A 27,619-nucleotide genomic window follows, 5' to 3' on the forward strand; every position below is an offset into this window, starting at 1 on the left:
CGCCCGCCCGCGGGATCTCACAGCCGTCCGCCCCGGAGAGGACCGACTGCCCAGAGCGCGGGTCCCGGGGCTCCCTGGGCGGGGCCGTTCCCGGGGAGCCCCCCGACTGCCTCTCAGAGCAGGGTGGGGAAGGGGATCCTAGCCCGCCGCCGCCTCCGAGCAGGCCGCCAGGTGAGCGCCGGGACAGGTAGGGACCCAGGTCGGGACCGGTGTCCCGTCCCCACTCGCGGCTGAGGCGCCCCGGGAAGGATTTCCGCCCCAGGCCCTGCCCGGAGGGGCGTGTCCCAAGGGTCCTGCGCCCTAGTGCCCCTTCCCGGCCTGCCCCAGCCAGCTTCTGCCCCTTTAAGTCCAGAGTTACACAATCGCACGTTTGAAAGACCCAGATCGTTCGGAAAGGGCTTTGCAAAAAGCAGCCCTCTAAAGCCCTCGCCTCTCCGCTCGGCTGCTGGCCCGTGGAGGCCACCATTAAATAAATCCCCCTCCAAAACGTACCCGACCAACACGTGTTCGCTGCAGCTGGTGAAAGGCCAGACCACTTTTTACCAATTCTGGTTTTTGTTTCCTCTGACTGGCAGAAAAATCTGTGAATCAGAAGATCTTAGAGCGCCGTTTCTCGATTTAGCAACTTGGGCACAGTATGTTTTTAGCTGCGGCCGCTCCACCCAATTTCAATTTTGTTCTAAGTTAACTTTTGCAGTGTTCAGTAATATTTGTTAACGCTCCGTATCTTGCTCCTTCAACTTTAGACAGCAGCTGTTTACCCCCTATTTTGAATATTACCAATATTCAAATTTACAATATTACCAACCTACTTTTAAAATAAATAATAACAACTTTTTAAATGTCCCAGTAACACAAGAACAAAAGACAAACAGGACAAAGCTTTGCATGAAATATCAATCGTTTGAACAGCGCACCCTCCCCCGCAGCCAATTTTAAAACTGTGTAATTAAATTACTTTTCAGAAATGGCAAAAGTAACTTGTGATCCGTGGTGCATGGTTTTAAACCTTTCTCTGCTTTTTATTACTCTGGTAGTTACTTCCAAATTTTTAAAGCAAATTCTTCCATTGTTATTTCTTAGTTTATCAACTTTGAGACAATGTCTGTTAATCCTTTGCTAAAAATAGATGGAGACAGCTTTCATCATCTCCATGGTTTCCCTCCTTCCTATATAATCATGACAGTCCTTTTAGTTTCTCTATTGGCACTTTTGTAACAAAAAATAATTTTTGTAAACTTTTGTTTTCTTGTTCCATTAAATATATCTATATATAACTATATATATATTTGTTATATATATATATATATGTATATAATCTGTTGACTCCCATTTTTGTATGGCCTGGCTGAGGAATCTACTTTAAAAAATATATATATTTTTAATTTATTTGTTTGGTTGCACTGGGTCTTAGTTGCGGCTTGCGAGCTCCTTAGTTGTGGCATGCGAACTCTTAGTTGAGGCATGCATGTGGGATCTAGTTCCCTGACCAGGGATCGAACCCGGCCCCCTGCATTGAGAGCATGGAGTCTTAACCACTGTGCCACCAGGGAAGTCCCTAAAATATTTTTAATAAAGTTTTTATATTTATTTAAATGCTAATTTTTCAATCAAGTTATGCATATGGTTCACAAATCAAATAGAAAAGAGTCTGCCTTATTTTTTTCCTTTGATAAAAGAAATATAATCCCTTTAAGAAAAATGGAAAAGGCAGGGGCAGTGTTTTAGATTAAAAGATATTAGAGAGACATGCGCACCCCCAGCAGTGTGTGAGCCCCATCTTTGTTAGGAAGATACAGCTCCAGAAGACCTTGGGACAACTGGAAAAAGTGTTCATGGAGTGAAGATTAGATGGTAGAATGGATTTCTCTTAGTGGGTTAAGTGTTAGTATAGACTTATAGAGGGTCCTTATTCTTTCTTAGAAGATGCATGTTTAATAGTTCATCAAAAGAGACATTGTAAATCAACTATACTCCAATAAAAAATAATTTAAAAAATAAAACAAAATTTAAAAAACAAACAAAAACCCCTGTGGATCCCTGCAGCTACCCAAAGTCATCTTGCCTTGGCAACAGTAGCTAGTCCTCTGGAGTCACAACATACCAAGATAGAAAATGTAAAATGCAATTCAAATAAAATGCCACATGGTTCAAGGCCATCAAAAAACAAAAACAAAAACAAAAACAAAAAAACAAAAACAAAAACAAAAACAAAAAAAACAGTTCATCAAAAGAGAGGGAGGGAGAGAAAGCCAATATGGCAAAATATGGAACACATTGAGATATTCGTTTTAACTATTTTTTTCAACTTTTCTGTATGGTGGTGACATTTTTATGGTAAAATTTGACGTAAATAAAGTAAGACAGTTTAGAAACTCAGAGATGAAGGCGTGCACAGTGGCACAAACCCTGGAGTCCTCCACCCCAAGGTTCAAATCCCCGACCTGCCACCTTGCTTGTCAGGTGACCTTGGGTCAGTTGCTTCCCTCCTCCAAGCCTCAGTTTCCCCAGCTGAAAAATAGCGCCTGCCTCATGGGGTTGTTGATGAGCCTTCTGTGAGATCTTGTAAAGCACTTTCCACATGCCTAGAGCAGTTAGTGTGCAGTTAACAGTAGCTGTTAGTATTTTGTGAAGGATTTTTCTTAACTACCATGGTCTGCTCAGCTGGGAATAACTACTCATATCATCACTGCTCTTGGGCCCTTCTACTCCTTTTTTTTTCTGGAGATAGATTTTGAACTTGCCATTTTCTTTCTTTTCTCTTTTTTTTAATTTAATTTATTTATTTTTGGCTGCGTTGGGTCTTCACTGCTGCACACGGGTTTTCTCTAGTTGTGGCGAGCGGGCGCTACCCTTTGTTGCGGTGTGCGGGCTTCTCATTGCCGTGGCTTCTCTTGTTTCAGAGCTCGGGCTCTAGGCGCGTGGGCTTCGGTAGTTGTGGCTCGCGGGCTCTAGAGCTCAGGCTCAGTAGTTGTGGCGCACGGGCTTATTTGCTCCGCGGCATGTGGGATCTTCCCAGACCAGGGCTCGAACCCGTGTGCCCTGCATTGGCAGGCGAATTCTTAACCACTGCGCCACCAGGGAAGTCCCAACCTTGGCATTTTCTTTTGCCTTTTTAAAATTCACTGAATGGCTCTGACCTTGCCATTGGTGCAGTTTCATGTCCTGCTGTGTTTCGTTACTCCTTAAGCACAGATCCCCTTAGCCCACATTCCTCCAGTCATGGTTTCAATGGCTGCGTGATTCTGACATAGGATGGACTTAAGTGCTAATCATAGTCACGACGTTCACAATGGCAGCTAACACTTGTCGAGGGCCAGGCCTTGATCTCACTGAATTTCCCCATCACCATGGGAAGTGAGAGTTACTACAAGTCCACAGTGTCTTAGCCAAAACTTTTGAGGCCCAATGCATTTGGGAAGTGAATATGAGGCAAGCCATAAGGAACCATCCTGTACATTACATAAGATTCCTAGTGGGGCTGGAGAGTAATCAAACACACTGATATTGCTTCAGTGAAATGCAAGTTCATATCATAAATAAAACCTTCCATCAGTTCCAGGCAGCTCTGCCACCAGATGGGTCTGTGAAAGACTTGGTTTGCAGAGCTTTTGGATTTAGGGATTGTGGACAGGAGATGTGGACCTGCACATTTCCCATTTTCCAGAGGGGAAATCTACGCTTAAGAGAGGGAAAGCCATATGCCCAAATTCACGAAGTTTGAATTAGGGCTGGGGCTAACCCAGGGCTGACTGAATGTGTAACTGGCAACATTTCACCTCTCCCCAGTGCCACCTCCTCTGCAGGCTGTCACCAGCAGTTCCCAAAACCAATGTCCCCGGCTAGCCCTGTGATGCCCCAGAAATGTCAGGGCTGCCCCCAGGGAATGAGACGATGCACGTAAAGAATTTCTCAGGATGCCTTACACAAAGAAAGCATCGACAAATGTGAACTATTATTTGCACTAAGATGCAGTATGACTGTTTCCTTCTTTGACTTAAATAATCATGGTGTTCACTGATAGCACTAATAATTGTTAAATTGGAAAATATAACACTCATACAGAAAAGCACATAAAATATACATGTACAGTTTAACAAATAATTATAAAGTATATAACCAGCACCCAGGTCAACAAGGAGAACATTACCAGCCCCCAGATGCTTCTCTGGTTAGTAGCCCTCTCCATCTCCACAGAGGGAACCAGCGCCCTGACTTTTATAATGCTTGTCTCCCTGCTTGTTTTTTTTAATATGGTGTTAGTACCTTTTAATATGTGTGTACATCCATAAGTAGTATTGATTAGTTTAGCTTGTTTGTAGACTTTCTAAGAGTAGAACCACTGGTGTGAATATATAATTTATCATCTAAACCAGGGAATTTTGGAAGTGATAAGGGTCACTATTAACAATGACCCTAATTACCGTGGGACACTAGGTGTAGACAGGACTGCCCCAGGCCACCCAGCTGTCTGGTTGTCCTGGGACTCGCACTCTGGGTGACTTGTTGTGTCTGGCAACTTCACCCAAAATTATGCTTTTGAGGTCCATTTGTGTTGTTGTGTTTACTTGTCGTTAACTCTTTTTTATTGCTACTTAGTATCCCATTCTGTGACGGCCTTAATTTGTTTATACGCCCTACAGCGGATGGGCACCTGGGTCATTTCCAGGCTGGAGCTGTTAGGAGCAATGCTGTCGTGAATATCCTAGTATGTGTTTCCTGGCTCTGGGGTCGAATTGCTGGGTCATGGAGAAGGCACATTTCTAACTTCAGTAAAAAATGCCTTGGGACTTTCCTGGTGGCGCAGTGGTTAAGAATCCGCCTGCCAATGCAGGGGACACAGGTTCGAGCCCTGGTCCGGGAAGATCCCACATGCCGCGGAGCAACTAAGCCCGTGCGCCACAACTACTGAGCCTGTGCTCTAGAGCCCACGAGCCACAACTACTGAGCCCACGTGCTGCAACTACTGAAACCCGCGCGCCTAGAGCCCGTGCTCCACAACAAATTCCCTGGCAGTACAGTGATTAAGACTCTGCACTTCCACTGCAGGCGGGGCAGGTTCAATCCCTGATGGGGAACTAAGATCCCACATGCGCTGTGATGCGGCCACATAATAAATTAATTAATTAATTAATTAAAAAATGCCCAACTAGTTTCCAAAGTGGTTCCACCAGTTTTTACTCTCGTCAGGTGTGTATGGGAGTTCTCACTGGTGGCATTTTAAGTAAATTATGGTGACATTGCACTAGTTGGCTGGTTGGTTGGTTGATTTTAATACGCATGATGTTTATGACATTTAAACTAGAATATACCAGAATCAGAAGTAACTTTGCCTCCCATTTCACCCATGCTGTGGCCCAGAAGACAGTTGAATAACTGAGAGGGTGATGACAGTTGAAAATGACAGAGAAATAGGGAAATTCAGTGTCGTCTATTACTGTCTGCTATGAAAGATGGTGTTTAGCTCACTGTGTATTTGCTCCACTAATTTTTAATAATTGTACTTTTTAAAAGATCATTTCTTATTTACCTTTGTAACCTTAAATTTTATGCTTCACTTGTATTTCTTATTCTGGCAACTTTTGATTCCCATGATACTAAGTGAGTGAGAGAAGCGTCTTGGCTTCCCCTCTTCCCACCTTTTCCTTTCCCATCTTTTGTCAGTTGTACACTTGCTTTCACACTGTCAAGGTTGATTACTTCTACAGTCTGTTCTGTTACCCTATTTAAGTCTTACATGCTTTTTTTTTTTTTTTTTTTTTTTTTAATGCTATTCTTTTCTGCTTACATTCTTTTTATTTATGTATGTATGTATGGCTGTGTTGGGTCTTCGTTTCTGTGCGAGGGCTTTCTCTAGTTGTGGCAAGCGGGGGCCACTCTTCATCGCGGTGCGCGGGCCACTCTTCATCGCGGTGCGCGGGCCTCTCACCATCGCGGCCTCTCGTTGCCGAGCACAGGCTCCAGACGCGCAGGCTCAGTAGTTGTGGCTCACGGGCCGAGTTGCTCCGCGGCATGTGGGATCTTCCCAGACCAGGGCTCGAACCCGTGTCCCCTGCATTGGCAGGCAGATTCTCAACCACTGCGCCACCAGGGAAGCCCAAGTCTTACATGCTTTAACTGTAAAGTTTGCCGGGTTTGGGTTTTTTTGGACAGCTTTATTGAGGTGCAGTTTACATACCATAAAATTCAGCCCTTTTAAGTGTACAATTCAGTGATTTAGTGAATTTACAGAGTTTTGCAGCCATCACCACAGTTTTAGAGCATTTCTATCACCTCCAAAATATCCCTTGTGCCTATTTGTGACCACTTCCTGTTCCCATGTCCAGTCCCAGGCAACTACTAATCTTTCTGTATGTCTTTTCCGGACATTTCATATGAATCCATCATACAATATGTGGTCTTTTGTGTCTGGCGCTTTCACTTAGCATACTGTTTGGGGGTTCATTCTCATATTGTAGCATGTACCAGTACTTCATTCCTTTTATTGTTGAACAGTATTCCACTGTATGACTATACCACATTTTGTTTATCCATTCACTAGTTGATGGACATTTTGGATTGTTTCCAAAGATATAATGCTGCTATGCACTTTTGCAATCAAGTCTTTGCATGGACGTATGTTTTCATTTCTCTTGGGTAGATAGCCTAATAGTAGAATTGCTGGGTTTCATGGTAAGTTTATGTTTAACTTTTTTTTTTAATGTTCAACTTTTAGAGAAACTGTTTTCCAAAGAGGCTGTACCATTTTACATTCCCACCAGCAGTGTGTGAGGGTTCCAGTTTCTCCCTGTCCTTGCCAATCTTTTGGACAATAGCCATTCTAGTGGGCATGAAGTGGCATCACATTGTGATTTCAAATTGCATTTCCTTAATGACTAATGATGTTGAGCATCTTTTCATGTGCTTATTAGTCATTTTTATTTCTTCTTCAGTGAAATGTCTATTCAAATCTTTCGTCAGTTTTTAAATTGGATTGTCTTATTATTGAATTTTAAGTGTTCTTTATATATTCTAGATACAAGTCTTTTATCAAATATATGGTATGCAAATATTTTCTGCTAATCTATAGCTTGTCTTTTCATTTTCTTAATGGTGTCTTTTGAAGTACAAAAGTTTAAAATTTTGATGATGTTTAATTAATCCATTTTTTCTTTTATGAATCATACTTTTGGTATTGTATCTAAGAAATCTTTGCCTAACCCAAGATCATGAGATTTTTCTCCTGTCTTCTTCTAAAAATGTTATAGTTTTAACTCTTACATTTAGGTCTCTGATTCATTTTGAGTTGATGTTTGTGTATGGTGTGAGGTAAACGCCTAAATTCATCTTTTTGCATGTAGATTTCCTAGCACAATGCAAAGGATTGTCTTTTTTTGAAAAGACAATCTTTATGTTAAGAGACCAGATCTTAAATGTTCTCACCAAAAAAGGAAATAATTATGTGAAGTGATAAAGGCGTTGCTAATGCTACAGTGGTAATCATATTACAATATATAAATGTATCAAATCAACAGGCTGGAGAATTCCCTGGCTGTCCAGTGGTTAGGACTCCTTGCTTCCACTGCCGGGGGTCCAGGTTCAATCCCTGGTCAGGGAACTAAGATCCCACAAGCCACGTGCTGCGGCCAAAAAAAAAAAAAGGCTGTACATCTTAAATTTACACAATATTAATTATATCTTAAAAAAACAAAAACAATATTTTTCCCATGAAAACCAATAAACAGAGCTAGTATAAGGAGAATGCCCTTAGCCTCCAGGTCAAATGGATTCCTTTTTCTTGTACTTTATCAAATGGATATAACATGGATATGGTTTAGTGTATATCATATTTGTGCCATGACTTTCTTAAACAGTTTTTTGTTTTTCCTGCAGTTTTTTTTTAATAGCTTTACTTTTTCTCTTTTGAGAGAAGGATTTTCCTGTTTTTAACTCATTCCATCTATTTCTTGGAATTTTTTTTTCTTCTTGAAGACAGTCTTCCTTTTTTTTTTCTTTTTAAAGACATTCTTCCTTTTTTAGTATCCTGTTCTTGTTTTGCTTTGAATTTCTTCTCAAATCTATGTGTACTCAGGACCAGCTACATAATTTGCAGGGCCCAGTACAAAATGAAAATGTGGGCCCCTTGTTCAAAAACGATTAAGAATTTCAGGTTGGCAGTAGCAGACCATTAAACAAGCATGGAGCCCTTCTAAGTACAACTCCACAGGTCACACACCCATGAAGCCTGAAGCCGGCCCTGAGTGTACTAATTAGGGTTTTTCTTTTCCTTTACATTCTTTTGGCCCTCTGAACTGTCTCTGTTACCTCTGGGGTCAGTTCACTTTTGCTCTGCACGCTTATCTTTTTTTTTTTTTAATTAATTAATTAATTAATTAATTATTTGGCTGCGTAAGGTCTTTGTTGCTGTGCGCGGCTTTCTCTAGTTGCGGTGAGCGGGGCTACTCTTCGTTGCGGTGTATGGGCGTCTCATTGCGGTGGCTTCTCTTGTTGAGGAGCATGGGCTCTAAGCGCGCAAGCTTCAGTAGTTGTGGCACACGGGCTCAATAGTTGTGGCTTGCAGGCTCAGTAGTTGTGGCGCACGGGCTTAGTTGCTCCATGGCATGTGGGATCTTCAGGAACCAGGGCTTCAACCCGTGTCCGCTGCATTGGCAGGTGGATTCTTAACCACTGCGCCACCAGGGAAGCCCTGCATGTTTATCTTACTGGTTCTTTTTCAGGCTGCTGGTTTTCTTTAAGCATCTGGTGACCCCTGCTTGTCCAATCACATTTTCAAACAAACAAGGGGCTGGATGACTTATTTAAGTAACTGGTATGAAATTTGGGGCTTTCGTAAATATGGTCCTGCTTTCCCACTGGCCTCTTTGTCCAGCTGAAGGTATGACTGAGAACCCTGTGTTTGGAGGCAGCACTTGTCAGTGATAACTTGGGGGAAACCAAGCTGCTGGGAGCTCACTCCCAGATGCCAGAGTGGGGAAGGCTATCCTCAGGAACACCAGCAGCCTGGGCACTTCCTGGATGCTTCATGCAATTTTTTCAAAGAACAGTCATCCAGTACTGTTTTGTTTTTCCTGTATGTGAATGTTGGGCAGCTTGAGATCTGTGTGGCAAAGCATGGGGGAGGAAGGTGAAGGAACAGGGAGCCAATAGGCACAGGTTTTCAAAGATGGACTAACCTCTGTCCTCGCTCTGCCCTCTCGACTCCTGACCTGCACTTCTACCACAGCCTGGGCCCCTCTGGATCCTCAACTCTGGGTCCAGAGCCTCTGGGGGTCCTTGAGGCTCCATTGTCCCCACCTTGAGTTCTGTCCTAGCCCCTACACTTCTTTCTGCTTTCTGTCTTGCAGAAATTTATCGACATTTCTTTCTTGGTGATGGTCTCCCTCCTGTTCACTTTGCTTTTTAATTTCTTTGCTGTACGTAGGGAGGATGCCCTTTGAGAGGGAGACCAGACTGCCCAGATTCCCATCGCCACTCCACTTCTGACTGCTGTGTGACCTTTTGTGCATCATTTCACCTCTCTGGGCCTCAATTTCCTCATGGTGTGAAGATCAACTGGGATAATACAGAAGCCACAAAAGGCTACCCCCAATCAGTTCCTGGGTCTGCACATCTGTCTCACCTGGCCCACACTGTCCTTTTTTTTTTTTTTTCTTTAAATGCACTGCTAACATTTAAAAATTAGGTGATTTCACATAAAAACAGGGATTTCCAATCACTTGACAAACTGGAAAATGTAGCCAAACTGGGCCCACCTTCCTACTGGGCAGTAAATCAGCCAGAGTGAGCACTGCCACAGCCTCCAGGCTGGGCTCTTCTCTCTGGTTTGCTTCCACCAAGTTGGTCTCACTTTGGATACTTCCTGTCTCTTGTAGGCATTTGAACTTGGGATTCCTGGGATTCTGTTTTGAGAGCATCTAGCACAGAACCAGCTATTATTATTATGAGGCCAGCCGGGGGCTTGAATCCAGCCCTTGCTCTGATCACCAGGCCCTGCTACCCAAGGCTTGCATTCACCCAGAAAGGGTACCGTTTTTAAAAAATCTACCTAAAAGCTCTTACAGGCCAGTAGAGGCTCTGATTATCAATAGCTCAGTCTGCCTTCTTGAACGAGAAGACACACCAAATCTTTGTACATGCAGATAATTCTAAAGCAAAGAATTTTCGATCTTGTTTTATTGATGATTTTTCTGTAACCATTTGTCGCAGGTTAGAAACAACACTGGCACCACAGTTCAAGAGTAAAGAGTTAAAATTCATAAGGGAGAGGGTAATTCCCTGGCAGTCCAGGGGTTAGGACTGCGCACTTCCACTCCTGAGGGCGCGGGTTCAGTCCCTGGTCGGGGAGCTAAGATCCCACAAGCCGCAAGGTGCGGCCAAAAAAAAAAAAAATTAATAAAGGAGGATGTCAGGTAGAGGAAAATCTCCCCGGGGCAGGAAAAGGAAGCCATTCTGTCTAAAATTGAAAAGATTCACAATACAAGGTGCTGACAACTGCAACTCTCATGCATGGTTGATGGGATCACAAATGGCACGATCATGCTGAAAAAACGATTGGGCATGTTCTTGTAAAGTGAGATGCACACTTACCATGTGATCCAAGAACTCCACTCCTACATAGTTATTCATGAGAAGTGAAAACCTATGTCCACACAAACACTTGTATGTGAATGTTCATAGAAGCTTTTTCGTTTTTTAATTTAATTAATTAATTTATTTATTTTTGGCTGTGTTGGGTCTTCGTTTCTGCGCGAGGGCTTTCTCTAGTTGCGGCAAGCGGGGGCCACTCTTCATCGCGGTGCGCGGGCCTCTCACTATCGCGGTCTCTCTTGTTGCGGAGCGCAAGCTCCAGACGCGCAGGCTCAGTAGTTGTGGCTCACAGGCCCAGCTGCTCCGCGGCATGTGAGATCTTCCCAGACCACGGCTCGAACCCGTGTCCCCTGCATTGGCAGGCAGATTCTCAAACACTGTGCCACCAGGGAAGCCCCATAGAAGCTTTATTCATAATAGCCTCAAGCTGGAAACAACCCAAATGTCCATCATGGTGGGTGGGTAAACAGATCGTGGTTTAATCTGTTCAATGGAATACTACTCGGCGATAAAAAGGAGTGAACTACTGATTGATACATGCAACGATGTGGCTGAATCACAGAATGTTATGCGGAAGGAAAGAAGGCACAGGGGCACATTCTATAGTTATCAGTCAGGGTCCAATCAGGAGACTGGAACCACACAGGAATTTGAAGGGAGAATGTTTAATATACAGAATTATTAATTATAGCAGAGGATTCGAGTTAGAGGGATTAGCTGCTAAGAAATAAGAGAATGCTAAAGAATATAGAAATAGCAAATACAAGGAGCAGCCACTACCCCTAAGATCTAAGACAGACAGCTTGAGGAGGATGCCAGTCCCAGGCTGTCCGTGGCAGCCGCAGAATCCCTGCTGTTTTTGGAGAACACTTGGAGGTGACCCACTAAAGGGCAAAAGAATCCCTTTGGTGCTGCACCTGTAGAGCTTGCTGGAAATCCACCCTCTGGAACTTGCCAGAAGTCAGTCCTCTAGGATGCTAGGGAAAGCAGTTCCCAAGGAAGTATCTCACCAGAGGCACTCAGCTAGGAAACCAGCTGAGGTGGGTGCCAGGGGAGGGTGCTGGCTGAGGGATACTGCTGACTGCCAGACACCGGAGAAGCATGCGTGTACCCTTGGGAACGGGGCAGGAGAAGCTGCCTGTCCCGGCAGTCTGGAAGTGGGAAGCAAAACCCCTTCCTCTGTACGACAGACTCTAGGTCCATGCACCTCACTGCAAATAACACATATAAATGGAATCTAAAAAAAAAAAAATGGTACTGATGAACCTAGTGGCAGGGCAGGAATAAATACGCAGACATAGAGAATGGACTTGAGGACACTGGGTGGGGGGAGGGGGAAGCTGGGGCGAAGTGAGAGAGTGGCATGGACATATATACACTACCAATGTAAAATAGACAGCTAGTGGGAAGCAGCCGCATAGCACAGGGAGATCAGTTTGGTGCTTTGCGACCGCCTAGAGGGGTGGGATAGGGAGGGTGGGATGGAGGCTCAAGAGGGAGGGGATACGGAGATATATGTATGCATGTGGCTGATTCACTTTGCTGTACAGCAGAAACTAACACAGCACTTCCTCCTGCAATGCCTCTCTGGCTCCCTCTACTGGAAAAACTTAACATGTCAGCCGGCAAAGGGAAAAGATTTACATGCCCAGATTCCAATTTCTCAACTTGGAGCTGTGAGGAAGTAAATTAATAACTGGCACACCATATGATTCCATTTATATGAAATTCTAGAAGAGAAAACTCGAATTTATAGTGACAGAAAGCAGATTAGTGGCGGGGATGGAGGTGGGGCTTAACTGGGAAGGGGTAAACCTTTTAGAGTGAAAGAAATATCCCACATCTTGGCTGTGGGCATGGTTGTACAGTTGTACACAGTTGTTAGAACACAAATTGTGCACTTGAAGTATGTGCATCTTATTGGATGTAATTTATACATCCATGAAGGTAATTTTTTTAAAAAGGTACCCAGTCTAGGAAACAGGGCTCCCTGTGTGCAAATAGAAATGGAACATGTACGTGTACACACACAGCAGAAATGCACCACGAATCCCACCACCAAGATTCCCCAGCTTATGCAGGTGCATATCTCTCCATGGGGTGTTATTGGAAGTAGTTTCTGGCTTTGGCTTGGTGGTTTGCTCATGCATTCTCCCTGAGGAGTTCAAGTTCAACATGGGTGCCCTGGGTAGTTGGCAGAGTTTTGAAAGGGTGATGAGGTAGATGTGTGCCCACCCCCCTCTCCCATTTCCCTTCTCCCCAAGGGGGATCCACAGAGGGCATCTCACTAGGTCCCTGATTCTTTCAGGTTATCAAATCCTCATCCAAAGAGCGAAAGCCTATAGCTCTTTTATGACCATTGAGTCTTATTCCTTGAGTCCCAGGCATGGCTTAGGGATATTTGTCTTTCACTGCTCACATCCATCCTTTGAGGTAGAACAATAGTTATCCCCATGTTACAGACAAGAAAACTGAGGCTCAGAGGCCAGCAACATGCCTAAGTGATGGCCTGCCCAAGAAGAGGAAGAACCAGGGTTTGAACGTTGATTGTCTGCCTCCATAGTGGGAGCTCCTGACCATCAGCTATCCTGCTGGGAGCAGCAGCCCAGGAAACCTTCAGTTGCTCCCTGCCCTCGGCAGAGGGTCCTAATAGGCTTTACAGACACTGAATCTTTTTTTATTTTAATTAATTTATTTTATTTTTGGCTGTGTTGGGTCTTTGTTGCTGCGCGTGGGCTTTCTCTAGTTGCGGCTAATGGGGGCTACTCTTCGTTGCGGTGCGTGGGCTTCTCATTGCGGTGGCTTCTCTTATTGCAGAGCATGGCCTCTAGGCGCGCGGGCTTCAGTAATTGCGGCACGCGGGCTCGCTAGTTGTGGCTCATGGGCTCTAGAGCGCAGCCTCAGTAGTTGTGGCATCCGAGGCATGTGGGATCTTCCTGGACCAGGGCTCAAACCTGTGTCCCCTACGCTGACAGGTGGATTCTTAACCACTGTACTACCAGGGAAGCCTGGACACTGAATCTTTGACAGTTGGGTCTTTTCTACCCCCATGATTGTATTCTGAAAAAATTCAACGAGACAGAAAAGCTAATTCAAGCATCCAGAAAAGCTGATTTTTTTTTTTTTTTTTTTTTTTTTTGCCACGCTGCACAGCTTGTGGGATCTTAGTTCCCTGACCAGGAATGGAACCCACGCCCTCAGCAGTGAGAGCTCCGAGTCCTAACACTGGACCGCCAGGAAATTCCCAAAGCTGAAATAATTATACAGTGAATAAACACTGACTCCTAAGAAAGGGAGACAAGGGCAATACCCACGTATTTTTTTAGACCGATACTGAAGTATTACCATTCACAGTAACTGTTCAGTCTTCCAAATTCATAAAACAAAAGTTAACGACATGATATTTCAAGTACCAAAGTGTACCAGGGTTTGATCCCTGGTAGGGGAACTAAGATCCCACATGCTGCGCCGGGTGGCCAAAAAAAAGAGAGAGAGAGAGAAGGACAATTCCATCATCGTGATTTGTACAACAACAAAGAAAATAAAGTGTTTACTTTTATGTGGCAAAAAGCATTAAAAAAAAAAAAAAGAGTAGCTACTCAGGGAAAAGTATGCGCTAGCAGGAGACCACGTGGAGACGGAGAAATGCTGGGGAGCCCCCAGCTGTTTGAGTCCCCACTTCCGGTGCTCGACAGAGGCTTGATGAGCCTTCAGGTGACCCAGCGCCAGCCCCTGCCTGAGGACCACTGCATGAGAGCCGCTGAGAACTGCTTGGCTGAGCACAGTCAGTCCCCAGAGCCATAAAAAATAATCATAAAATAACGGTTATTATAAGTATATGCCACCAAACCATGGCAGTGGTATCACCACTGAATCACGGAGGTATTTTTGTGCAAAATTTTCCATCACTATAAAAAGACCCTACTTGATTGGAGGAACCACTGAGGAGAGAGAGAAGCTACCTCTTAATACTCTCATGGGGTCCTTAATTTAAAAATAATCCTATCGTGCTCACTTTGGCAGCACATATACTAAAATTGGAACGATAGAGAGAAGATTAGCATGGCCCCTGCACAAGGATGACAAGCAAATCTGTGAAGCGTTCCATATTTTAAAATAATAGTAATAATAATAATCCTATCTTTTGTTTGATAACACTGGGGAGAGCTTTTTGGACATCTTTTGGTTCTTTTCCACGGACTACCGTCTCTGTTTTTATTGTTGTTATCGTTTCTAGTAAACCTTTTCTAGAAAGTACACAAACTGTACAGCCTGATGAATTTTTACAAACGAACGCACATGTAACCAGCCCTCAGATCAAGAAACAGGAAGAAAGAAAAAAAAAAAAACCTTTCTAAATGTTTCTAAAGGCAAAGTTCCTCTGCCCAGATGGAACTTTTTTTAAACTTATTGAAGTAGAGTTGATTTACAATGTTGTGTTAATTTCTGCTGTACAGCAAAGTGACTCAGTTATACATATATACATATACATTCATTTTTATATTCTTTTCCATTATGGTTTATCACAGGATATTGAATATACTTCCCTGTGCTATACAGTAGGACCTTGTGTTTTATTCATTCTATAATATTTATAATAGTTTGCATCTGCTAATCCCAAACTCTCAGTCCATCCCTCCCCTACCCCCCTCCCTCTTGGCAACCAACCACAAGTCTGTTCTCTATGTCTGTGAGTCTGTTTCTGTTTCACAGATCAGTTCATTTGTGTCATATTTTAGTTCCACATATAAATGATATCATATGGTATTTGTCTTTTTCTGATTTGCTTCACTTCGTATGATAAGCTCCAGGTCCATCCATGTTGCTGCAAATGACATTATTTCATTCTTTTTCATGGCTGGGTAGTATTCCATGGTATATATGGACCACATCTTCTTTATCCATTCCAGATGGAACTTTTAATGCTGACTGGAATTCTCTTGGCCACCCTTTGTGAGTGGTACCTGTCCCCTGAAATACAGGTCACTGAGCATCGTTACGTTTAGCAAGTGCTGCATAACAGACCAATCAAAATGCAATGACTTAAAACAGTAACCATTTCTTTATCATTCTGATGTCTCTGGGGATTGACTGGGCTCAGCTAAGCAGTTCTCAGGGGCTCTCGTGCAGGTGCCGTCAGGCAGTGGTTGGGACTCGGTCATCTGAGGGCTCATTCACTCCTCTGTGTAGCACCTTGGCTGGGGACACCCAAGCAGCTGGGGCTCCCAAGCATGTCTGTCTCCCTGTGTATCTCCAATGTGACGACTTCAGGGCAGCCAGACTTACGTGGTGACTCAGGCGGTGGTGTGCTGGAGCTGGCTCGCACCGGATCCTGGGAGCACATTGTGGACAGCTCTTTCCAACTCCAAAGTCCAGGGACGTCGTGTTGGTAGCTTGCTGTCAGCCATGGAAGGTGTATTCACACCACAGAAGTCAGCATATGCTACACACCCAGACTCTTTTCTTTCTTTCCCCTACAGAGCCAGTTGTTAAACGTTTAGGAGCACACCACTGGACTCACAGCTCCCCATGCATGCATCCCCAGAGAGTCAGGTAGAGGCTGTATCCTCCTTCCTGACCCAGCCTCTGAAGTCCCTTAGCAATGTCACTTCTGCAATGCTCTGAAAGGCAAAGCAGTCCCAAAGGCCTGCCCATGTCAAGGGGAGGGCTGTGGACGCCACCCCTTAATGGAGAATGGTCAGTTCCTGGAAAAGAGCACGTCAGTTTGGATACGTTGTTATAACCATCTGGGGAAGATGTCTGCCATGCATCACAGGTCCCTGGAAACCGAATATCAGTAGCATGCCCCAGTCACTGTGACAACCAATACAATATCCTCCCCACCAAACACACACACACACACACACACACTCCCAAACACCCTAGCAGCAGGCAGTGCCGTGCCATTCTGACCCAGCCAGTAGTTGGCATTCAGCCGTGTTGGACGTGTTGGCTACAAGGCACCTCGTGGGCCTCAGGAGAGCATCACACACAAGCATTTTGAATACCCAGGGCTCGTATGGTACATCACTTGAAGGTCCTTGCCCCTCAGTGAAGTCTGGCTGCCCTTGTTGTGTGAGGGGACCACCCCCAGCTCCAGGGATCCCCTCTTTGCCAGTGATCGGCACATTCCTAAAGAGAGCCGACCCAGGGAACTACACTCTGGTGAGTTTCACATCCATACCGGGCAAGCTGGTGGATTCGCTTGTAAATTGCAGCTAATTATTAATGCAGCTAATAACCACCTGGGGCAAAGCACACCCTAGTCTCTAAAGCGTGTCTCCACAACTTCAGTTCTCTGTTGTGGAGGTGAAGGGGAATTGGGCTTTGTGCCACGTCCACGGACCACTGGCTTGATAGGGCCTTAATCCTTAACAAGACCTTAATCAGTTTATTTCAAAATAGTAGCAGCTGACATGAATGGAGCACTTACTGGCATTAGATAATATAACAAGCATTAGATCACTGAAGCCTCTTAACCCAGGGCAACCTCCAAGGATTGTTTTGGCCATTAAAACACGATGATGGGATTCAGTGCGATGATCCAGCTTAAATGCTCAGCACGGGTGGTTTAGTAAGGGCTCAGTAAATGTCACCAGATGAAAATATTGTAGCTAAATGGTTGCTCGCCATCTTTTTATAGTGTGTAATAATAATAGCAACTAACATAATTTAGTCTCTAATATTATATCAATACCACTTTTATTTATGAGACACCAGCGATTATTTAAGCGCTTTACAAATATTAATTCGTTTCATCTCACAATAACCCTATGAAGTGGGTAAGGTTAACATCCTCGTTTTCAGAAGAGGACACTGAGGCATAAAAAGGTGAAGTGATTTGCTCTTGAGGCAAGAGGCTTAGCTGGGACTCAAACCCAGGCTGGCTGGACCCAGGCATGAGCATTTCATCACTAAGCTCTTCTGCCTTGATGGGGAAATGAAATGAGTTTCTCACTAGGTCTTGAGTTAATCACTGAGTTCTTGTTAAATAAAGGTGTTTCACCTTGCTATGCCTCAGTTTGCTCATCTGTGAAGTGGGTTTCTTTAGGGAAGAATAAAGTAAGGAAATGGGAAGGAGGAGTAGGTGATGGTCATGAGGCCCTGAAATTGTAAATAATGTGGCCAGGGACGGTCTCATGGAGAAGTTGACATTTGAGCAAAGATTGAAGGGAATGTGGAGGTGAGCAAAGAAATGCTCTGGTTCCAGGTGGAGGAAACAGCCTGTGCAAAGGTCCTGAGGTGTGGAGGCCAGTGTGGCTGGGGGCAGAGTGAGTGAGGGGGAGATGAGGGCAGGGAGGTGATGGGTACAGATCGTGTGGGGCTTGTGGGCTGCATTGAGGACCTTGCCCTGACCCTGAGTGAGGTGGAGCCACAGAAGGGCTCTAAGCAGGGCAGGGACAGGACCTGACTCAGGTGTTCACACCTGACAGCTGGGGAAAGGAGCAGGGAGACAGTAATGGTCCAGGTGAGAGGTGATGAGAGTAGATGAGATCCCAAAGGGAGTACTCATCGAGAATACAGGAGGTTCAAAGACTCAGCCCTGGGACTTCCCTAGTGGCACAGTGGTTAAGAATCTGCCTGCCAATGCAGGGGACACAGGTTCGATCCCTAGTCTGGGAAGATCCCACATGCTACGGAGCAACTAAACCCGCACGCCACAACTACTGAGCCCCCGTGCCACAACTACTGAAGCCCACGCACCTAGAGCCTGTGCTCCGCAATAAGAGAAGCCACCTCAATGAGAAGCCCATGCACCCCAACAAAGAGTAGCTGAGTAGCCCCCGCTTGCCGCAACTAGAGAAAGCCCATGCACAGCGACAAAGACCCAATGCAGTCAAAAATAAATAAATTTATTTTTTTAAAAAAAGACCGATCCCTGACACTGAAATCAGAGGGAGGAGGAAGGAACAGCTGAGGAGATTGACTAGGAGCCACAGGCAGACGGGAGGGGTCCAGAGGGATGTGCCGGCCCAGAGCCAAGTGAGAAGAGAGTCACCTCACTGTGTCAGGTGCTGTTGACAGGTCAAGCAAGGTGAGGATTGAACAGTGACTACTGGCTCAGCACCAAGGGGGCGGGGTCATTGGTGACCTTGACATTTCAGGGTAGAGAAGGAGGGCAAAGTCTGATTAGAGGAGGTTTGAGAGAGAATATCAGTAGAAAATATGGAGGCAGTGAGTGTGACAACTTTTTGGAGATTTACTATAAAGAGGAGCAAAGAAATGGGGTCAGAGCTGGAAGGGGAGGTGGAGTCAAGAGGAGTTTCATTTGTTTTCAAATGAGAGATGACTCTGTGTGAGCTGACAGGAATGATCCAGTGCAGAGGGGGAAGCTGAAGGTGCAGCAGAGAGAGCGGAGAACTGTGAGACGGTGAGCTGGGGTGGGAGCAGTCACGGTGGGAAAGCACAGGGCAGGGAGGTGGTACATGGGGCGGAGGGGGTCTATGGACGTTCACTTCCCATCGATTTTATTTTTTCTGCAAAATAAGAAGCAAGGAGGGAATTCCCTGGTGGTCCAGTGGCTAGGACTCCGTGCTTCCACTGCAGGGAGCATGGGTTCTATCCCTGGTAGGGGAACTAAGATCCCCCATGCTGCGCGGTGCGGCCAAAAAAAAAAAATAAGAAGCAAAGAGAGAGTGAAAAGGTGGAAGGAAGTGTGATGTGTTGGGGATAGGGGAGAAGGTGTGAAATAGTTATCTACAGAGAGGAAGAGCAAGAGGATAAGAGAAATGTAATCTTGTTGCCAGGCAGCACTGTGGGTACGCTTGAGCGTCAAGTGCACAAACTTGAAGTGAGACCAGCCAGTGGAGTTGTGTGTTGTTCTTCAGCGGCCTTAAACTGTGTGGGTACAGGCACTGGCAGGTGGAGGGCTGGATTTAACCGGGTCATGCGTAGGAGGAAGCCAGAGGAGGCAAGGGTGTATGCAAAGAATGTTTTAAATGATTAACCAAGGAATTTAAGCTGGATAAGGAAGAACTGAGGACTTGAGGGGGTGTGGGGCAGTGAAAAAGAGGTAGGGACAAAGGACAGGAGATCACAGTGGGTTGGAAGGACGGTGGGGGGTGGAGGTCTAGGGCACTGGAGGGAGAGAGCTGGAAAGAGAGGAGGTGACGCGTGGAGAGTGAGAAGCCTGAGACTGAGGCTCTGAAGAGGCTGTGGTTACTGAGACAAGGTGTAGGTGCGACCACGGGGTGGAGGAGCCGGAAGAACAGCTGGTCAGGGAACAAGAGAGGCCTGGTGGCAGAAGGAAGGAGCGTCATCCTGGATATGGAAATCACCAAGAATGTTGATAAGAGCAGCCTGAGTGGCAGTGAGCCTGGAGCTAAAATCATGGAGAAGTGAGGAGTAGTCATCTGGGTCAGCAGATAATGATGACAAGGTGACAAACGATCTAGCCTGATGATGAGATTCATAGCTGCGGCGTTTGGGGGAGGATGGAGGGAGAACGGTCTGGAAACAGCACCAAGGAGCAAGGAGATTTACCCACTTGGAAGGCCCACAGGACAGCTGGGTTCTGGTTAGAGCAAGAAGGTGACAAGAATCTTCAGCGAAGAGATTGAGGAAATAGATTTTGCTGAAGGACAGGTCCTGGATTCCAAAGGCCCGAGAGTTGGGACAGGTTGGGGGATGGGGTGGAAATGGTTTCCTCCTCGGTGGATTTTTCTCATGGGCCTTCAGTGTGCATATGGTCATATGTAAAGTGCTTAGCCAGACACAGGTGCACCGGCCAGAGACAGAAGCCGTGGTTAGCAGTCCTGGTGGGGTCGTGATCAGGCCAGGGGTTTGTTGCTTGAGGGGGAAAGGTGGGGAGAAACCGGTCCCCGTCCAGAGCCAAGTGGCAGGAAATAGATGCTGGATTTTCTTGGTTATGGCAGTCCCCCGGTCGCCGTGTACCTGGTGAGGTCACGGTCAACTCGCAGGGGACTTGAGTCCTGGAAGGAGAGGTGGAGGGAGGCCGGGCTGCCCTGACCTGCCGACCCCTCTCGACCTGCAGGACTCTGGCGGCCGGAGATGGGCGCCCGGCCTTCGCGGCGGCGGCTGCCCGCGGACCCGCCCATAGCCTTGGACGCGCTGCCGCCGGAACTGCTCGTGCAGGTGCTGAGCCACGTGCCACCGCGCGCGTTAGTGACGCGCTGCCGCCCAGTGTGCCGCGCCTGGCGCGACGTGGTGGACGGGCCCACCGTGTGGCTGCTGCAGCTGGCCCGCGACCGCAGCGCGGAGGGCCGCGCACTCTACGCGGTGGCCCAGCGCTGCCCGCCCAACAGCGAGGACGAGGAGGAGTTCCCGCTCCGCGCCCTGGCGCGCTACTGCCTGCGAGCGCCCCTCGGCCGCAACCTCATCTTCAACTCCTGCGGAGAGCGTGGGTGCCGGGGGTCAGGGCCTAGCAGCAGGGGCGGGAAAAAAGAGACCAAAGGGATGTGTGGCCTGGAGGCCCAGGCGACGTGGAGTGAGTGGGCGTGGCCAGGATGAAGCAGACAGGGGCGGGGCCGGGAGCCAGGGGACGTGGTCGAGGCTCTTGGGAAACTGGGTGGGAGGAGCCAGGGGCTGTGGGCAGTATGGCGAGCCAAGATGGCTGGGCGAGACAGAGAAGAAGGATGCAGGAGACTGGGCCGTGGCAGAGGTGAAGCTATGTTTGAACTGTAGATTCGGTGGGCGCGGTTAAAGGGGGAGGAGCCAGGGGAGGCCTGGGAGAAGCCGATTGGGTGCTGGCAGGGGCGGAGCTTGCATAGAAATATAAGGTATTGCGAGGCTGTGGGGAGGGGAACTGAGTGAGTGGGCGGGGCCAAGGTAGGAGGGGCCCGGAAGCGGTGGTGTAAGGAGCCCGGGGCGGGGCCAGAATTGAATCCCAGTAGTTTGAGAGTGAAGGGAGGCAGAACAGGGGGCGGGGCCGAGAGAGGCTGCGGGGAAGCTGAGTGGATGGGCAGGGCTGAGTGACGCCGTCGTGGGGTGGGACCACGAATACAGCCTGCTGGGAGGGAGGAGCTGGTGGGCGGAGCAAGTTAGGTGGTGGCGGGCTCTCTGCGGGGCGAGCTGGCGGGCGAATCCCTGGTGTTCAACCCTTTTATATCTCACAGAGGGCTTCAGAGGCTGGGAGGTGGAGCACGGCGGGAATGGCTGGGCTGTGGAAAAGAACCTAATACTGGTGCCGGGCGCTCCTTCCCAGACCTGCTTCGTGACTTCTTTCGAGTGAGTGGCCCTTGATCCCTGGTGCGAGGGAGGGGGACCCTACCCTACCGTCCTCATCCTCACCCTCACCCACTTTCAGCGTCTCCTTCCCACATTCATTTATTCAGTCAGTCAATCAGCTAATATTTGTTGAGGGCCTACCAGGTACCAGGCACTGTTTTACATGCCAGAGATACAAGGAAAATTCAGAAAGATCAGGAACCTGCTCTTTTTTCATTTGCATTTTAGATGTAGGGTTGGGGAAGCCATTAAACGCATAAACAGTAAAATAAAAACAACAACATAATAAACATTTAGAGGGCTTACTCTATGCCAGATGCTTTACATGTAAATTTTTTAATCCTGGCAACAACCCTATGACACAAATACCATTATTATCTCCACTTTCTAATAGGAAACTGAGGCATAGAGGGTAACTAACATCTAGTAAATGGTGGAGCTGGGATTCGAACCCAGGTAGTCTGACTTCAGAGCTTCTGACGGTGATAAATGCTATGAAGACATAAAAACAGTTTGATTGGCTGATTCTCTTTATCCTCATACCCCATACCCATTTTCCTTGTGCCCTCCCCCCACAGTCAACCATTCTCATGGCATCTAGCTTTCTAGTAGTTACCAGTATATTAGGGGTGACGGGATATCTCATTGCTATTTTAATTTGCATGTTTCAGTTTACTAATAATTAAACATCTCTTCATGTGCTTGTTAGCTTTTTGGATTCCCTCTTTTGTAAATTGCCTGTTCATATTTTCTATTAAGGTTGATATCTTATTCTCGTTGATATACAAGAATTTCTTGTATATTCTAGATGTCAGTCCCTTGTCCATCCTGGACATTACAGAAATCCCCCACTCTACCATCTGCATTAACTATGTCCATGGTGTTATTTGGTATTTACATATGATCAAATTCATCTTTTTGCTTTAGAATTTGTTTTCTGAAATTTTGTTTAAAAAATCCTTCCCTACCCTTAGATCCTAACAGTGTTCTCTTATACTCTCTTCTAGTAACCTCATAGTTTTATCTTTTACATTTAGATCTTTAATCCACCTTGAATGTGATGTTCGGTAAGGATCCAGTTTTCTTTTTATCCCCCTCCTTATATTGAGTCAGCTTTCCCAGCACCATCTACTAAAGAATCCTTCCCTTCCCCCATGGAATGGCGGTGCCACCTCTATCATTTATGAAGTTCCCATACAAACCTAGGTCTGTCCTTGAGCACTCTCTTCAGTTCTGGTCCATTTATCAGTTCTTCTGATAAATCACTATTTCTGTTATTATGGCACATTGAAATTCGAGGAGAAGGACTGTTTACAAACGTGCAGGCAGAACACAAGAGATACTACAGGACCCTAGGCTAGTAACAGTGGGGGGAAGGGACATTACCACCCGTAGGCCTGGCAGGGGTAAGGGGAGGAAGCAATTACCGAAACATGAAGACAGAGAAGGCTGGGAGGAGAGAGCACTGTGGAGAGGGCCCTTTCGTTGAGAAATACAACAGTCCCACGATGATCCCTTGGGAGAGAGCCAGGAGAATTAAATACCCTGATTTCACTCTCTTCTCCCTTCTGTCTGCTGCTGGAGCTTCCCATTGGCTGACCCAACAGGAAGTAGAGGGTAAGGGAGACCCTTCCATACAGGCAACACAACCTTAGACCATGGGCCTCTTGGTGCTTGAGGAGACCCCAGAATTCTCTGCTCAGATGTCTAGTATGTGGGCTTCCATTTGTATTCATGTCCCAGTCCCCACAGATATTAGGGGCAGGCCTGCATACAGTCAGCCTCCTGGAGCCCACAGCAGAGTGAAGGGTGGAGGGGATCTGAGAGGCCAGCGGGGTTGCACAGCCCGTCATACATCTTGTCTGGTAGAGCAACCCTGATGGGCTGCTTTAGACAGGGTAGTCAGGGGAGGCTTCTGGGAGGAGGTGATTTCTGGGCTGTGACTTGAATGATGGGACTCTCTACCCCCCCACCCGTCCTATCATCCCCCCTTCCTAGATGGTGCTTCAAGAGGCAGCTTGTGGACTTGGTGATGGAGGGTGTGTGGCAGGAGCTGCTCGACAGCTCCCAGATCGAGATCTGTGTGGCCGACTGGTGAGTGGAGAACCCCCCGTGGTGGCAGCAGTTCTGCAGAAGGGAGTCATTCCACACCCCCATCAACCCCACGGGCTGGCACTGCTACTGTGCCCCCTTCATAGTGAGGCTGACAGAGGGGAAGCGATGCTCTCATAGTAGCAGAGCCAGGGAGGGGCAGAGCTTTGGTGAGCCCAGAGCCCCCAGATTCCTACACCCTCAAGCTCCTCCCCAAGGTTGTGGTTCCTCCCCAGAATACAATTACCCTCCCCACGCCCCTCCATATACACCTGACCCAAAGCCTCCTGAATCTGCCCCCAGGAGCACCCAGGCTCTTCCCCCAGGCTGGTTCCACCCCAGGGGCACCTAGGCTCCTCCCCCTAGGTTCCCAGGCCTGACCTCATCAAAGTGCAGGGAGGCCAGACCTCAGTCTCCCTCCCCAACCCAGAGACCTGAGCGGGTGGTGAGGCTATCAAGGCTAACTGCCACCTGGCAGGTGGGGTGCCCGGGAGAACTGCGGCTGCATCTACCGGCTCCGGGTCCGCCTCCTGGACATGTATGAAAACGAAGTGGTCAAGTTCTCGGCATCACCCAGCCCGGTCCTTCAGTGGACTGAAAGAGGCTGCCGACAGGTGGGTCCAGACTACCTTCCCTGACCCAAAGGCACACCCACCTCTCACCCTGCTCAAATTCTGCTCTCAGCACTGCTGGGTATCTATAACAACAGCTAGCAATCATTGAGCCCTTATTACAGGCCTGCCCAAGAGTTTCACCCATTAATTCATTTCATTAGCACAATGGCCTCGTTGTTCAACAGACATTTTTGAGCACCTACTGTGTGCCTGCCATACTCTAGTTGCTAGAAATGCAGCAGTGAACCAAAGTCCTTGCTCCATCCCCATTCTAGAGTTGGGGAAACTGAGGCATGGGAGGTTAGGTGACTGGCCCAAAGTCACCCTAAAGCGTGCAGGGCCTGATTCAACCCCAGGCTGGCTCCTGAGCCTAAACTGTCATGGTCATCATACCTCACTTATCAAAGTAACCTTTTAGGTGGTCTTTTGGTTTCCATTCCTGATCTCCTCCCACCCACCCCCAACCCAATACACAGACTCAGCATCCAGAAAGCTCCTATTAAAAAGTGAGTTGGGGCTTCCCTGGTGGCGCAGTGGTTAAGAATCTGCCTGCCAATGCAGAGGACACAGGTTTGAGCCCCGGTCTGGGAAGATCCCACATGCCGCGGAGCAACTAAGCCCGTGCGCCACAACTACTGAGCCTGCACTCTAGAGCCCGCGCTCCGCAGCAAGAGAAGCCACCGCAATGAGAAGCCCGAGCACTGCAACAAAGAGTAGCCCTCGCTCGCCACAACTGGAGAAAGTCTGCGTGCAGCAACAAAGACCCAACACAGCCAAAAATAATAAATAAATTTATTTTTTTTTAAAAAGTGAGTCAGACCACGGATCTCACCTGCTTGTAACCCTCCCGTGGCTACATCTCAGAGCAAAAGCCAATATCCTATAATGCAGCTATAAAAAGGAGTGAAGTACAGATTCACACTTCAACATGGGTGAGCCTTGGAAACTGCTAAGTGAAAGAGGCCAGACACAAAAGGCCACATATTGTATGATTGCATTTACATGAAATTTCCAGAATAAGCAAAGCCATAGAGACAGAAAGCAGATAGATTAGTGGTTGTCCGAGGACAGGGGGAGGGAGGAATTGGAAGTGACAGCTAATGGATTCGAGGTTTTTTTCCTGGGGTGATGAAAATGTTCCAGAATTAGATAGTGGTGATGATTGCATAACATTACGAATACACACACACACATACACAAACCACTGAATTGTACAGTTTTAAATGGTACATTTTATGTTAGGTGAATTTTAGCTCAATTTAAAAAATTAAAGAAGATTATAAAGCCAGAAGCCAGGGACTTCCCTGGCAGTCCAGTGGTTAAGACTCCACGCTTCCACTGCAGGGGGCGCCGGTTCAATCCCTGGTCAGGGGAACCAAGATCCCACATGCCGAGTGACGCGGCCAAAAAAAAAAAAGCCAGAAGCCAAAGTCCTTCTGTGGCCGATCTCAAAGGCCCCACACGATCTGCCTGCTACCTCCCTGACCCCATCTCTTACTTCTCCCCTCACTCTGCTCCAGGCACACTGCCACCTCAGGGCCTTTGCACTGACTGTTCCTCTGTCTGGAATACTCCAGTTCCCCACTTGGCTCCCCCGCCCCATCAGGTCTCTGTCATCTCAGTGGGGCCCTTGCTTTACAATCCCACCCTCCTACAGTATTTCCTCCGTCCTTTCCCCCATCTGTCTTCAGTGTCACAGTCTAGACTCTCAGCTTCTCCAGGATAGGATCTTTTGGCTGCTTTCTTCACGGCTATACCCCCAGCGCCTGGAGCAGGGCCAGGTACCTACTTGGTGTTGGGGAATATCTGTTGAGGTTGCAGAGGAAGAGAAGTCCATGGAACCTCACTCCCTCACTTTTCTTACTTGCACAGGTTTCCCACGTCTTTACCAACTTCGGCAAGGGCATCCGCTACGTGTCTTTTGAGCAGTATGGAAGAGACACACGTTCCTGGGTGGGGCACTATGGTGCCCTCGTGACCCACTCCAGCGTGAGGGTCAGGATCCGCCTGTCCTAGCTAACCAGCCTGATCCAGCCTTCCGGGACAGACTGCCATCTGCCAGACACCGTCATCAATCAAGGTCGGCTTTGCAGCCAGGAGCCGGAGGATGCCCGGGGACAGTGGGGTTCCCGTGTAGCCTGTTCCCGGAATGTTTCCAGTGAACCCCACTTGCTGCTGCTTCAGTGTGGTGGCCCCCATGCTATTCGAGAAACCAGGGATCCAACCAGGCTGGTCACTTGCTTCCCCAGCTTCCCAGGGGGAGTGTCAAAGAGTTAACTCAGAGACCTGTATTTTACTTGCAAATTTTTTTCTCACATGTGTGGATATCAGTTGACAGACTGAGTCAAAAAACAAAGGCCAAACCAGGATTTCAAATAGAGGAAAGCTGCTGACAATCTTGGCCAAGGACTCTTGTCAGCATGTTTTGGGGGCAAGGTGATTGCTGACAGGGAGCAGAGGTCCTTGAGGGGACCAACAGCACCCTCAAAGGGAACTCTTCCTGTTGTTTTGGGGAGTCTCTGGGATTCAGCAGTGGGGCCCGTGCAACCTCCTCCAGCACCGCGCCCATCAGCACGTCCCCTCTGGGCCAGACTGGTGCCATTTCTTTCAGAATTTCTGAGGCCAGTTCTGCGCTGACCCCCAAACTGTACCCTCCACCCCCACCTCCTGCCCCTGCCTCAGGGGCAGCTCGCCTCCTGTCAGGCGACAGCCTCCTTTTCTCCACACTTGAGCCCGCTTGGAGATGGACCCCAGGAGCAAGGCATGCTGTGAAGGAAAGCTCTCCTTTCCCCAGCTGAGCGCAGCCAACAAGCTCGCTCAATAAAATCGGTGCTAAGCATGAGGTGACGGGGGATTTTTGTCTGTAATCGATGCACTCGTTTGCCCCTAGCTCTGATCCTAAAAGGCCTTGTGGGATGTTTCCAATCGTGAGAACTTCAGGTGTGCTAAGTGCCGCGCAAGAAACAGAGGTGGGCTTTGAGAACCCAGAGACAGGCTACAAGGGCTCACCCAACAGCTCCTGTGCCCGATCTCAGCTGTTCTCCCAGCAGCTCTCACGGAGACACTGTCATCACTGCCATTTAGTCCAGACAGAAACGGGCTCAGGGTTTAAAAGGCCTGCCCAGCGTCACCTGGCCAGG

At 47.4% G+C, this 27,619-nt stretch overlaps 1 protein-coding gene and 1 non-coding gene across 15 annotated transcripts; both read left to right on the plus strand.

The window, feature by feature from the left end:
* On the plus strand, positions 1-27,321 carry FBXO17 (F-box protein 17). Of its 14 annotated transcripts, none has more exons than XM_036832549.1 (9): positions 1-187; positions 20,582-20,947; positions 21,663-21,774; positions 22,782-22,841; positions 23,359-23,391; positions 23,773-23,868; positions 24,344-24,479; positions 26,171-26,260; positions 26,352-27,321. In XM_036832549.1, exons 2-9 carry the CDS (start codon positions 20,599-20,601, stop codon positions 26,493-26,495), a joined length of 1,020 nt encoding a protein of 339 aa, XP_036688444.1. In that variant the 5' UTR covers positions 1-187; positions 20,582-20,598; the 3' UTR covers positions 26,496-27,321. The 14 variants fall into 14 exon arrangements, with proteins under 14 accessions (XP_036688444.1, XP_036688445.1, XP_036688430.1 ...); XM_036832535.1 differs by having other exon boundaries at positions 46-171; XM_036832539.1 differs by having other exon boundaries at positions 46-171; positions 22,812-22,841.
* LOC118885988 lies at positions 14,595-14,701 on the plus strand. The gene has a single exon (XR_005017620.1). It is a non-coding gene; the product is annotated as a U6 spliceosomal RNA (small nuclear RNA).
* Positions 27,322-27,619: the final 298 nt, after the last annotated feature.

This window comes from Balaenoptera musculus, chromosome 19 (assembly GCF_009873245.2).
Source record: "Balaenoptera musculus isolate JJ_BM4_2016_0621 chromosome 19, mBalMus1.pri.v3, whole genome shotgun sequence".
In the NCBI taxonomy this organism is placed as follows: domain Eukaryota; kingdom Metazoa; phylum Chordata; class Mammalia; order Artiodactyla; family Balaenopteridae; genus Balaenoptera; species Balaenoptera musculus.

Bases quoted from the DNA above. Each gene is read 5' to 3' on its own strand.
- FBXO17 (XM_036832549.1), top strand. From the start codon at position 20,599: ATGGGCGCCCGGCCTTCGCGGCGGCGGCTGCCCGCGGACCCGCCCATA. The intron at 21,775-22,781 runs GTGAGTGGCCCT...ACTCTCTTCTAG, and splicing joins TGCTTCGTGACTTCTTTCGA to TAACCTCATAGTTTTATCTT. The intron at 24,480-26,170 runs GTGGGTCCAGAC...ATCTGTCTTCAG, and splicing joins CTGAAAGAGGCTGCCGACAG to TGTCACAGTCTAGACTCTCA.